General features: G+C 44.3%; 1 protein-coding gene across 1 annotated transcript in view; it reads right to left on the bottom strand.

Moving 5' to 3' along the window:
• Positions 1 to 642: 642 nt before the first annotated feature.
• LOC127574869 (xanthine dehydrogenase/oxidase-like) overlaps positions 643 to 12850 on the bottom strand; it is a 70190-nt gene continuing 57982 nt past the window's right edge. Inside the window, exons 28-37 of the mRNA XM_052024327.1 lie at positions 12534 to 12615; positions 11151 to 11246; positions 9514 to 9642; positions 9344 to 9418; positions 7396 to 7448; positions 6624 to 6720; positions 5828 to 5893; positions 4830 to 5018; positions 1913 to 2080; positions 643 to 756 (exon numbers count right to left, since the gene is read on the bottom strand). Of these exons, the coding sequence (XP_051880287.1) occupies positions 706 to 756; positions 1913 to 2080; positions 4830 to 5018; positions 5828 to 5893; positions 6624 to 6720; positions 7396 to 7448; positions 9344 to 9418; positions 9514 to 9642; positions 11151 to 11246; positions 12534 to 12615 (1006 nt within the window). The 3' untranslated portion in view covers positions 643 to 705. The remainder of the gene's footprint in view (positions 757 to 1912; positions 2081 to 4829; positions 5019 to 5827; positions 5894 to 6623; positions 6721 to 7395; positions 7449 to 9343; positions 9419 to 9513; positions 9643 to 11150; positions 11247 to 12533; positions 12616 to 12850) is intronic.

Raw genomic sequence — 12850 nt, 5'->3', positions numbered from 1 at the left:
AAAATATTTTCCAATCTACTGGCCAAAACTTTAGATAAAATTTTAACATCAACATTAAGGAAAGAAATTGGTCTGTATGAAGAACATTCTGTTGGGTTCTTATTTTTCTTAAGAATAAGTGAAATTCTTCATAAAAAGATTGTGGTAACCTACCTAATTTAAAAGAATCCAAAAAAACAGAACATAAGGTATAAGCAAAGGGGAAAAGGCCTTATAAAATTCTCCAGGAAATCCATCAGGACTTGGAGTCTTCCCAGAGTGCAATGAACGTATAACCTCCGCGATTTCCTCATAAGCAATCGATTGATCCAATTGTTTTCGGTTACCAACAGAGCGTAGGTATGTTTAATTGGTCGAAGAAATTATTCATTACGGTATCATCTTTAGGCGAATCAGAACTATAAGTTCTCTAAAATTATAGAGAATAAAATTCTCTAAAAGTATAAGTTATTTCTAAATGATCAGTTGTCCTCTCACCATTAGCTTTGCAAATTTCTTGAATTTGCCGTCTATAAATTTTCAGCATTTTCTGTCTAGATTTTGGATAGGACATGATTTCTTGGGCTGAGGGATAAGGATGATCACCGAGGACAGATGGAAGATGAGCTGCTGTTGCCACCAAGTAATCGAGTGTCAGTGAAGGTTGGACACCGAAATAATGTTCCCTTATGAGCTCACTAGAATCAGTCACCTTCTGGGCTCTGGCTATACTTCAACGTTCCAAGGAGTAAAGGTTCCTGGTTCTGCAGGAGGGCACTAGGAAAGAAAGGAAACCCAGATTCATTGTTACTTTGACATGTACAAAATTCATATTTCAATTAAGGAGAGAAGAGCGAGTGAGTTCCAGTTGTGGTCCGTCCCCGTCCCTTTGCTTTAAACATTCACACCCAAGCTAAAGATCCCCAGAAGTGTCTCAAAATTTACAGGCCATCCCTGAGAGTGCACCAGCATTGAAGGAGGGGGTCCTGGGAGTAACCCACTGTTTGAAGAAGGGCCCTGGGAGTATGTTGGTATTTACATAGACTTCCTGGGAATGGGTCATTTCACAAAGGGTACTTGAGAGTGTGGTGGTTTTTGTAAGGACTTCCTGTGATTGAATGTCTATTAACAGAGGGTTCTTGCGAGTGTGTCAACATTCAGTGCATCCCAGGAGATGTGTCAGCATTTACAGAGATCCCAGGAGTGCACCAGCTTTTAGACATCTACAATTTCCTGATCTGGAGTACTATCTGAGTTTCTCAACCTGGGAAGAATATATTGTTTTTGGAGGTCAATGTAAGGTGATCTTTAAAATCAGGGTTAATTGGGTTAAATTATGAGGTTGCCATGAATCTTTAGTTGAGATCCACTGGGATTAATTGTAGCACCTAAAGCAACTAATTGATAAATGGACAGAAACAATTTCCTCTAGGGGGTGGGGTCCAAGTTAGCAAGTGTTCTCCTAAAAGTAGAACCTGGCTGTTCAACACCAATGTGAACATTGTGGTGAAAGTCAAGAATTCCCTCCCTAAAAGCTCTGGATGCAGGAGGTCATTGAATGCTTTCAAAAGTGAGATGCTTGGACTTTGAGTGAAGGTCACAGGCCTTCTAGTAAAAGTTTAATAGTGCAGTCATGAGTCAGGCCATCCATGACAGGTGGAAATGTTCAGATGGTGACCCAGGTGATGACTGGAGAGCAAACTTTCAGAGGGACCTTAAAGGAGGAGGAGGAGATTTCAGGGAACAAATTCCAGAATACAGGGCCTCAGGATCTCCGTGGTGGGCTGGGGTTGGTTTACACACCTTCGGATCTATATCACCAGCACATGTGCTGACCTTGAGTGAGAAGGAAAAGTGTGACTAATGTTGGTAGCCAGACTTTGAGAAAGATTCAGTTCCCCTCAGCCCAGACTGTAACGTGAGAGGCTCATACCATCTCGGTCAGGGCATCCACGCAGGCAACTCGTATCCTGTCTGGCGTTGCCGGGCTGTCCAGACGGAAAGGTTCCATCACTCCAGACGCTGCCCTGGCAGCGACAATGGCATCCTTGATGGCAAAGAATATGGAGGCTGCGAGGAATAGAGGGGGTTCTCCGACAGCCTGTAATAAATACACCACAGATCAGGGTAGTGGATCATGTACACTGATCCCTCTATCAATCTCCATTCACGTCCCATGGCCCAAGATAATTAATCATGTTACAGGAATCCCTTTAACAGATCCTACTCATGCCCCAGAACCCAGGGTAGTGAATTACTTGCACTGAACCCTCGAATAAACTCTATTCAAAGTTGCAGCTCAGGGTGGCATTATGCATGTTACCAATCCTTTTAATAGACCCCATTCACATTATTGTACATCTTATAGATCCCTTCAACAGACCCTATTCAATGCCCGGGATAAAGTTCAACACTTCTTAGCCTGATGGGAGCTATCTCAGTTTATTGAGGAAGACAGGGGAGGAGATTGTTGGGACTTTGACAGAAATCCTTGTATCCTCTTTAGCCACAGGTGAGGTTGCAGAGGACTGGAGACTAGCCAATGTTGTTCCTTTTGTTTAAGAAGGGCAGTAGGATAATCTAGCAAATTATAGGCTGGTGAGCCTAACATCAGTGGTAGGGAAATTATTGGAGAAGCTCCTTAGGGATAGGATTTACTTGCATTTGGAAAAACATGGACTAGTTAGGGACAGTCAGCATGGCTTTATGTGAGCAGGTCATCTCTTACAAACTTGACTGAGTTTTTTTTGAGGAGGTGAGCATAGGGCAGTGGATGTTGTCTACACGGATATTAGTAAAGCATTCAACAAGATCGCTCATGGTAGGCTGATCCAGAAGATCAAGGCACATGGGATCCAGTGACTTGGTGGATTGGCTTGGCCGTAGAAGACAGAGGGTAGGGGTGGAGGGGTGCTATTCTGACTTGAGGACTGTGACCAGTCGCGTTCCACAAGGATCAGTGCTGGACCTCCATTGTTTGTGATATACGATTTGCATGAAAATGTAGGTGGACATTGGTAAGTTTACAGACAACACAAAAATTGGTGGAATTGTGGATAGTGAGGAAGGTTGACAGCAGGACATAGATCAGTTGCAAATATGGGTGGAGAAATGACAGATGGAGTTTAATCTGGACAAGTGCGAGGTGTTGCACTTTGGGAGGTCAAGTGTAAGAGGAGAATATACAGTAAATTTAGGACCCTTAAGAGCATTGATGTACAGAGGGCTCTTGGGGTGCAAGTTCATAGCTCCCTGAAAATGGCAACGCATGTAGAAAGGGGGTAAAGGTGGTATAGGGCATGTTTGCCTTCGTCGGTTCGGGCATTGAGTATAAGAGTCACGTTGCAGCTGTTTAAAATTTCGGTTAGGTCACATTTGGTGCATTTCTCGTCACAGCATTGCAGGAGGGATGTGAAGGCTTTGGAGAGGGTGCAGAAGAGGTTCACCAGGATGTTGCCTGGATTAGAGAGCATCAGCTAGGAGGAGAGGTCTGGAGCATCAGAGGCTGAGGGGTGACCTGATAGTAGTATACAAAATTATGAGAGGCATATACAGGGTAGATAATCTGAGTCTTTATCCCAAGGTGGAAATGTCAAATTTGAGAGGGCATAGCTTTAAGCTGAGAGGGGCAACGTTTAAAGAAGATTTACAAGGCAAGTTTTTTCTAGAAAGAGTGGTAGGTGCATGGAACCTGCTGCCAGGGGTGGTGGTAGATATGATAGCAACATTTAAGAGCTATTTAGACAGGCACATAAACAGGCACAGGATGGAGGGATCTAGACCATATGTGCAGGCAGATACGATTAGTTTAAATTGGTATCATGGTCATCACAGACATTGTGGGCTGAAGGGCCTGTTCCTGTTCTGTACTGTTCAATGTTCTGTGTTTAACAGGAGATTAGTATATATGTAAAATCCTTCAACTTTAAACTGTTACTGAAGGAATAATCACAAAACTTACAAATACATCTGCTCAGCAAGAAATAGTGTTCCAGCTGGTTTTGTGACTTTGCTTTAAAGTTACTCGAAGTGGAGTTCAGAAGGTTAAGTACAACTCAGAGCTGGTACTGTCTGTGTTCTGTAGCTCCATGCAAGCGACTGAGAATGAATTTCTGACTTGAAATGTCAAAATATATTAAGAACGACATTTCCTAAAACACCCAAAGGCAAGTTTCCAAGTGTTCTGCTTGGATTTGTTTGGACACCAAGGGTTGTTGGGTAGTGATCTTTGTTGGGAGAGCAGTCTTCAATATTTCTGCCAGTGGTCTAGGTGCAGGTATCGGGCGGTCATGACCTGCAGACGCCACTACAATGTCCTTCTTTGTCCTGACATTGGTTATACCCCCACCTGGGTCACCAGAGTTGGGTTGAGTCCTGGTTCCATCAATGATTCTTGCTTCTCTCACCTCTCCAAGCAATTATTCACTTTTTGGGCTTTGGGCATCACTGGCTGTGTCAGCATTTATTGTCCATCCCCGGTTACCCCAGAACAAATAGTTTGCTGGGCCATTGATGATCCAACCAGGTAGTGGGTCTGGAGTCACATGTAGTCCAGGCGATGTTGGAAGATGGCATTAGGTGGATTTGTACAAAAATCTAGTAACTTTATATTAGTGGCCAGTTTGCTTTCCAAACAAAAACTAACAGTTTATTAATTGACATTAAACTCTAGAGTTGCCAAGGTGGGATTTGAACCCAGTACATTGGATTACTAGCCCAGCAGCTTAACCTCTGCACCACCAGCTCCCTTGACACAATCCTCTGTCTTTATGCTTAACAAACTCATGCAATTTATACAGTCGACAACTGGCCCGCTCTATCAGTTACACGACAAATAAACGGCTGGTCACCTTGGAAGAATAAATTGCTTTCTTGTTCGGAGCTTCCCGAAGGAGGGATACGTTGAACTCGGCTGGAATGTCGCCGGCCGCTGGGATCTTGTAGGTGCCCGGACCCCGAGTGTACAGGACTCCGTCCGGTGAATAACGCAACTCCTCCAAAGTGAAGAGGCCGAGGCCCTGTGCAAAGGCTCCTTCCACCTGCACCAGAGGGGAAGGGAGAGAGAGAGAGACAGAGAAAAATGAAGTAAAAAATGAGAGAATGAGAAAGAGAGAAAGAGTCAGTGCAGCCAACTATCAAGAAATGTGGGCTGTCAACCCCTCACCTTCCCCCTTTCATCTCTAAAAGGAGATGTTAAACGACCTGCTGCCTCTGGTTGATCCTGTGCCAATTCTTCAAGGTGGGGCAGGTGAACTCTTCCCGATTGCTGCTTTCCAGGGATTGCTTATCCCTCACGGAGCTTCCCTACAATTGACGGACAGGTGGCGAGGGGCGGCCAGCAGGAACACAAGTCCCACCGCCTGGGTATAAAATTAAAACCCAACCCGACCCAGACCAAACTGATCCCAACCCAAGCCTCAGGACTTCACGTCTTCCGTAGCCAACTCAACACTATATGGATGCAGGTTCACTGCACACAGCTATCCCTGCATGAAGTTCAAAGGCTTATTGAATTATCTGCAGAAAAGCACCATTCAGCCTATCTAATCCATAGCACTTTCCAGCACATCTGGCCTGACCTGACCCAACCCGAGCCTGAATGTGTGATGCAGGATACATACCAGAGCTGAACCCGGCACCGAGTTGGGTGCAAGTTGGATTCCCAGGATCAGGTATGACCATGATTGTACACACTCGCTATATTACAACAACAGTACCACATCATGAAGTAATTCATTGGCTGTAAACTAATCTTGGACATGTTGAGGTCCAGGAATCCCGGCCGTCTTTCCCCACCACTCCTATTAACACCACGGTATTCGTTTCTCATGGAGTGAAGGAAGCTCACCTGCCCGATGTCTAATGCCGGGTTCAAGCTCAAGCCAACATCCATGACGATGTCAGTGCGGAGGTTCTGAAATTAAACACATTTCAGAGTGACAACAGGTTATTTGAACTTAGCAGAAAGCTGCTTCATGTAGACCGATGTTGCCAATAAGTAGAGGTACAGGACCGATTAAACCCAAGGCCCCATGATTTACAGCTAAAGGAACATCATCCATGTTTCCACACGACATGGAAGGAGGCCATTCGACCATTTGCTAGCTCACAGAGCAATCCCATCATCCCACGAGTTTTTCCTCTAATCTATTCTCCACACATTCCCATCATCTTCTCCCAGATTCTACACTCACTTATATACTAGGGACAATGAACCTACCAATTCTTGAAATGTGGCAGGAAACCAGAACACTCAGAAATTAGAAGAGTGAGAGGAAACTTGACTAATCCCAAGGTTCATAACAGGGTGGATGTGGAGAGGATGTTTCCTCTTTGGGTGATTCTAAGGGTCACTTTCCTATAAAGAAAAATGGATGTTTGCCTGTTTAAGGGAGATGGGGCAAATTTTTTTCTCTCATAGGACTGTGAATGTTTGAAACTCTTCTCCAAAGCGCAGTGGAAGTGAAGTCTTTAAATGTTCTTAAGGCAGAGGTAGATAGACATCTGATAAGCAAGAGGTTGTAAAATTACTGCAACAGATGGGAATGTGGAGGTTGCAATCAGATCAGACATGATCTTATTAAATAGTAGAACAGGTTCGAGGGGCCGAGTGGCCCACTCCTGCTCCTAATTCATGTTCTTACCTTGTGATCCCCAGTGAGACAGTCAATTTCAACTTCAGAACAAGCCACACCGTAACTAAAGTAACTGAAGGGTCTTTCTTTATCCAAATCAGGAGTCCTGTCCAGAGAACACCAGTCAGCATCAGCACCTTTTCCAGTTGAGACCTTTTACTCACAGAACAACCCCAAGTACTTTTTCTGGTCCAAAGTGAACAATCCAGTCTTTTTTTGGTCTTCCTATAGAAATAAATATCTTGTTCCTGAACCCTTCAGTAAAACTAGAGACACAACAGACTGCAGATGCTGAAATCTGGAGCAAGAACCAAACTGCTGGAGGAACTCCGTAGGTTAAGCAGCATCTGTGGGGGTGGGGGGTGGGAAGAAATGCCAACGTTGATATTCAACAATTCCCAACCAGCCCCCACCCCCCAGATGCCGCTCAACTCAGAGTTCCTCCAGCAGATTGTTTTTTGCTTTCAGTAAAACTGTTTTGTCCACTCCTCACTCTTAACATTCTTCCTAAGTGGAGTGGCCAGAATTAGATAAACTGAGGTCTAACTAGAAAGGTTCAGTATAATTTCCTTATGTTCTCAATCCAAGATAACCTTCAAGGATTTGTCTGCATCCCCACACCCCTCCCATACAATTTGGTAAGTAGTGTTTCTCCCTGTTAATGGGACTACTTAACATTTCTTAGCACAAGAATCCATCTGCCAAATGTCTATTTTCCCAGTCTCTCTCAGGGCTGGTCTAGCTGTGAGTCCACAGATTGTGATTGGATGTAGAGGTTTACCTATAAAATCCCGCTGCTGACAGACTCACTCTTTCCATGTAAGCGGCGGAGACCTGAAGGAAGAACAACAAAGATATTTAATGATGCCTCCCATGTGCCTAAAGTCCATACCAGCCATACATCGGGTGATGGAATCATTACGTGTGCGTTTATCAATGGACTGCTCCATGTGTTGTAAAACTGATGACTCATGTCACGCTTGGGCCAGAGAGTGGAAAACTGGGGCCGAGGGTGGATTTACAATTGGATAGATGTTTATTACTGAGACGGAGAGAGAATTACTCAGGGGACAGTGAATCTTCGGAATTCTCGACTGCAGGGAGCTGGGGAGGCTCAGTCGTCGAGAAATAAAATTGATGAACAGATTACGGGGTGCGAATGGGATCAATGATAATGGGGACTGGGCACGAAAGGCAAGTTATATCTAGAAATAAAATAAACCTATTCCTACACAGTGAAAAAATGGACTAATGAATACAATTCTGGAGAAATTAACATAAAGGTTCAAAGGGTAAAGATGGCAAAATCTCACAAGGTGTAGTCTGGGTAATGTAAAGCGTGGACAGTGATGCAGCAGCTGATGTTCAATCCTGACCTCTGATGCCGCCTGTGTGGTTTGCCGGTTGTTGCCATGACAGTGTGGGTTTCCTCTGGGTGCTCTGGTTTTCTTCCACATCACAAAGATATGTTGGTTTGTTGTTTAATTGGCCACTATAAATTATCCCCTTTTTAGGGGGGGGGGGTAGCAGGAGGATCAGGAGGAGGGGTTGATGGGCATGTCAGAGAATGGCTTACAGGGAAGTAAGCAGGAGAATGGGACTGATGGGATTGCTCTGAGAACAGGCACAGGCTCGATGGGCTGAATAGTTTTCGATGCCAAATGAAAATACTGGTTCAGAAAGGGAAAATCAAAAAAAATAGTTCAAAAAAAACCTTTGCTCTGGTGGTTAAAGTACAGATATTGGCTAATATCATTGTGTTAAGGGTTTTTCCTTGTCCCTTTTTTTTTAAACCAAACAGCTTCGGTCTTGGTCGTGGGTTTAGATTTTTTTTAATAATAAAATTACTCCAATTTATTCATTATTAATCAATTATCATTTTTGATTACCAATGTGAGGTATTGTGTTTTCAAGTATGATTTAACACAATGTATTTAGTGGTATTTTATCTCCTTTCTGATTCATGTACTCTATTTTCTTTGTGGAATTAATAAAAATATTGTAAAGAAAGGGAAAATCAGATTAAAAAAACAAAAGATAGGGGATCTTTCATGTGGTTGCTTTCTCTTGTGGGAGAACCTAGAACCAGCATCACCTTTTAAAAGCAAGGGATCACCTGTGCAAGACAGAGATGAAGTGAATTGTTTTTCTTTTGGAAGGTCACCAGGCGTTAGAACTCTCTTCCTCAAAGGGTGGTGGAGGCAGACTTTTCAATGCTTTTAGGGCATATATATCCTTGGAAGGCAGGGGTTAAAGATTACGGAGGGTCAGGCTTTACTAAATGTTGGAGCATGTTTGAGGGGTTGAATGGCCTACTCCTGCTTCTGATTCACATGCAACAGAAAATAACAAGGGCCAACAAGGAAAAAATCTCTCAGACCCCAGATCAGCAAATGGAAACTGGTTCAAGTGAAAACATTGACCAAGCATTGTCTGAAAGATCACTTGATTTCAATACAAAGCATTCACTATATCAGCATCGAATGCTTGTTCTCTCCTGACACATTGAAACTTCTAAAATAGAAACAGAAAGTGCTGGAAGTACTCAGCAGGCCAGGCTGCATCTGCTGAGTATTTCCAGCATTTTTCTGTTTTTATTTTAGATTTCCACCCTCTGCAATTTTTCTGATTTTCATTTACATTGAAGTACCTGATATTTTGCCACTGCAGAAACAATAGGCATCGGGAATGAGCTGAAAAGTCAATGCAATGGATTTTGTTGCACTTACCCATTGCTCCCAGGCTCCTGTTGGATTGGCAGCCTTGAATGGTTCCAACCTTTCCAGAAGAGTCTGACACGCATTCTGCAATGGACGGTTGCTTGAAGTGAGTGGCAGTGATTGGAGATTGAGAACTTTGTTTTTAAGTAGAGCCAGTATATTACTGTTTGAATTCTCACCTTAATTGCCATTCCATTCAAATCAGAGCTGACTGAGGCTGCTGTTGGACTTGTGTTCGGGACGGTGGCGGTGCTTGTTTCACTGATGTGAATCCGGGAAACTGGAATTCCCAGCGCTTTACTGGCAACCTGGATAAACAAGAGCATTAGAACATAACGGTACAGGATCAGGCACTTTGGCCCATGATTCTATGCTGAACTAATTAAGCTAATGCCACCTGATCACTTCTGACTGCACATGGTCCATTCTCTGCATATTCATGTGCCTATCTAACAGCCTCTTAACCACCTCTATCATATCTGCCTCATCCACCACCGCTGGCAGCACATCCCAGGCACCCGACACTCTTGCCCTGCACATCTCCTTTGAACTCTCCCCCTCTCACCTTAAGTGCATGCCCTCTTGTACGAGACATTTCAACCCAAGGAAAGAGAGACCGGCTGTCTACTCCAGCTATGCCCCTTATAATTTTATAAACAGCTATCAGGTCTCCACTCAGCCTCCATCGCTTCAGAGAAAACAACTCTAGTTTGTCCAGCCTCTCCTTGTAACCCATGCCCTCCAATCCAGGCAGTATTCAAAAGGTCATTTTGTTTACTTTGCTGTGGTTCAGTTGGTAGGACTCTTGGCTTCAGTGTAGGTTCAACTCACTCCAGATAAATGAGGTCAAAAATCTATTTCAGTGCATCTGTGAGAGTTGCATTGGGTGGGTTGTCCTATGAGCAAGGTTTGGACAAGATGGGCTTGTGTCCACTGGAGTCTGGAAGAGTGAGCGAGGATTTGATTGAAGTCTCCAAGATCCCAAGGGGGCTTTTCAGGATGGAGGTGCAGAGGATTTTTCCTCGTGGAGCATCTAGAACTAGCGATCATTGTTTAAAAATATGGGGTCATCCATTTAAGCAGATGTGAATTTTTTTCTGTGGGTTATGAGTCTTAGGAATTCTCTCCCTAGAAGACAGGTGGGAGTCTTAAATATTTTTCAAGCAGAGGTAGATGAATTCTTGATAAGTTGGGGTGTGTGGGAGTTGAAAAGTTACGGCAGGTAGACCAGACACCGAGGTCGGGAGCTTGTGCTCCAACATAATAAAACCTTGGTCAAATGTCAGCTGGAGTATCATGTGTGCAGTTCTGGTCACCACACCAGTGTGCTGAAGAAGGGAAGAGGAAATTCACCAGGATATTGCCTGGGATGGAACATTTCAATTATGAGGAGAGACCGGAGAGGCTGTATCTGGTTTCTCTGGAGTGGAAGAGGTTAAGAGGGGACATAATTGAGGTATATAAAATATGAGGTATATGAGGGATCTAGATAGGATAGACTGCAGGCAAAGCAGCCTAGGAACCAGGTACAAATCTAGTTCTGGTGAAAAGTCACCAACCTGAAACTTTAACACTCTTTCTCTCCCCAGATGCTCCCTAACAGCATTTCCAGTTTGATTTCAGATTTCTAGCATCTGCAGTTTTGTTTTTATATTTGTACAAACCCATGGGCTAAAAGGAGACATTTCTTCTCAGTATTATCAATCAGTTGATGTCCAAACATATATGAAACAGAAACTTCAAGTAACAAACTGCAAAACTCTCCAGCAAAATTGATTCTGATCTTTGTCTTTGGGAGCCCTGGTTATGTTCATACCTGCACCATCTTGGTGTGGAGCCCTTGGCCCATTTCAGTCCCGCCGTGAGTCAGGAGCACTGAGCCGTCAGTGTAAACGTGAACCAAAGCTCCCGCCTGCAACAGAACACAAGGGAGGGATTTAACTTTAACCCTCCACCCCATTCACACCTCTCTGTCATTGGCCTCCAACACCATCCCAATGAATTTAGAACATTATTAGAGAAACAAAGGACTGCAGAATATTATTACCAAATACACGCCCATACATGCAAATGCATGCCCAACTTGGTGGGACCATGGAAAACCTGAAGGCTGAGGTGGTGAGATGATTGTTCTGCTTCTTATGCAGATGACATACTCCCCACTCATGGGTTCTAAGGTGGCAGATGATGTCGATGTATGAAACACAAGCTCTTCCACAGGTGGGACAGGTGGTCCACTTCTTTAGCACAGCCTTTATGTGCTCCCCATGACCGAAGTTCTCGACACCAACCCACTCACTCGCACATGTGGGCTCAGGCACAGGGGCCCTTGTCCACTGTCTCCCCTCTTACCCACACTCCCAGCTGTGCTCTGTTTGCCAGCTCACAAGCCCACCCGCAGCCCAGGCCACATTCCCAGTTCCTGACTCAGGCCACACACACCTGACCACATCACCGAGCCCAGGTTCAGGATACAGACCTAACCTCACTGGTCTTCAACCCTCTTTTCTCCTCTCTCATCAGGCAGAAGACACAGGAGCCTGACGGCACATATCACCAGGCTCAAGGACAGCTTCTATCCCATGGTGATAAGATAATATATTGAACAGTTCCCTTATATAATGAGAGGGACTCTTGAGCTCACAATCTACCTTGTTATGACCTTGCATCTTATTGTCTAAGTGTCACTGTACTTCCTCCGTAGCTGTGACACTTTACCCTGTATTCTGTTATTGTTTTTACCCTGTACTACCTCAATGCACTGTGTAATGAATTGACCTGTACGAACGGTATGCAAGACAAGTTTTTCCACTGTACTTCGGTACAAGTGACAAAAATAAACCAATACCCGCACACCTCCATCACTGTCTACAGACTTGAGTCAGTGAAGTTGAGATGAGATGCAGATCAGCCATGATCTGCTTGACTAATGGGTTAGGCTCAAGGGGCTGAATGGTCTCTCTTGGCCCAAAGGTTAGTCCTGACTTTACCCTTTCAGATGCAGCCAAGCCTGTTGTGTATTCCAGTGATATATTTTTCTTTTAGAAGGATTTAGTTTCTTTTTAATCTCCAGTTCTGGCAACAGTGGCTGCTGGTTTATTCCCACCCCGCTCACTCCAACCCTCCCCAACCCCACTACTACCCTCCCCAACCCCACCCCTCTCATGATCGATTCTCCCCACCCTCACTCCTTTTGTACCTGGTTCAAGAATGTGGCAGTGAAGCTTATTCCGAACATGGTTGGAATAATCGCCAGCCCTCTCTTCTTCCAGCGATGCTGCCTGACAAAGATCGAAGGAACAGTTAGTTCTTGTATGATACAGCAGAAACCATGGAAGCAGTGGGACTGAGCACACAGAGGAAGCCACGAGCTCACGCCAGCTGAGCCTAACCAACATCTTACACGTACAAATGAATCAGGAGCTGGAGATTCAGCTCTGTATTCCGGCCCACCCCCCAATATCCTCTCACCCCCTTGCTCATCAAGTACATCAGAAATATTCCAAGATTCTGAAA

Source organism: Pristis pectinata, chromosome 10 (genome assembly GCF_009764475.1).
Source record: "Pristis pectinata isolate sPriPec2 chromosome 10, sPriPec2.1.pri, whole genome shotgun sequence".
Taxonomy (NCBI): Eukaryota; Metazoa; Chordata; class Chondrichthyes; order Rhinopristiformes; family Pristidae; genus Pristis; species Pristis pectinata.
Note: the sequence above shows the minus strand (reverse complement) of the source record. Positions and strands in the feature narration are given on the sequence as shown.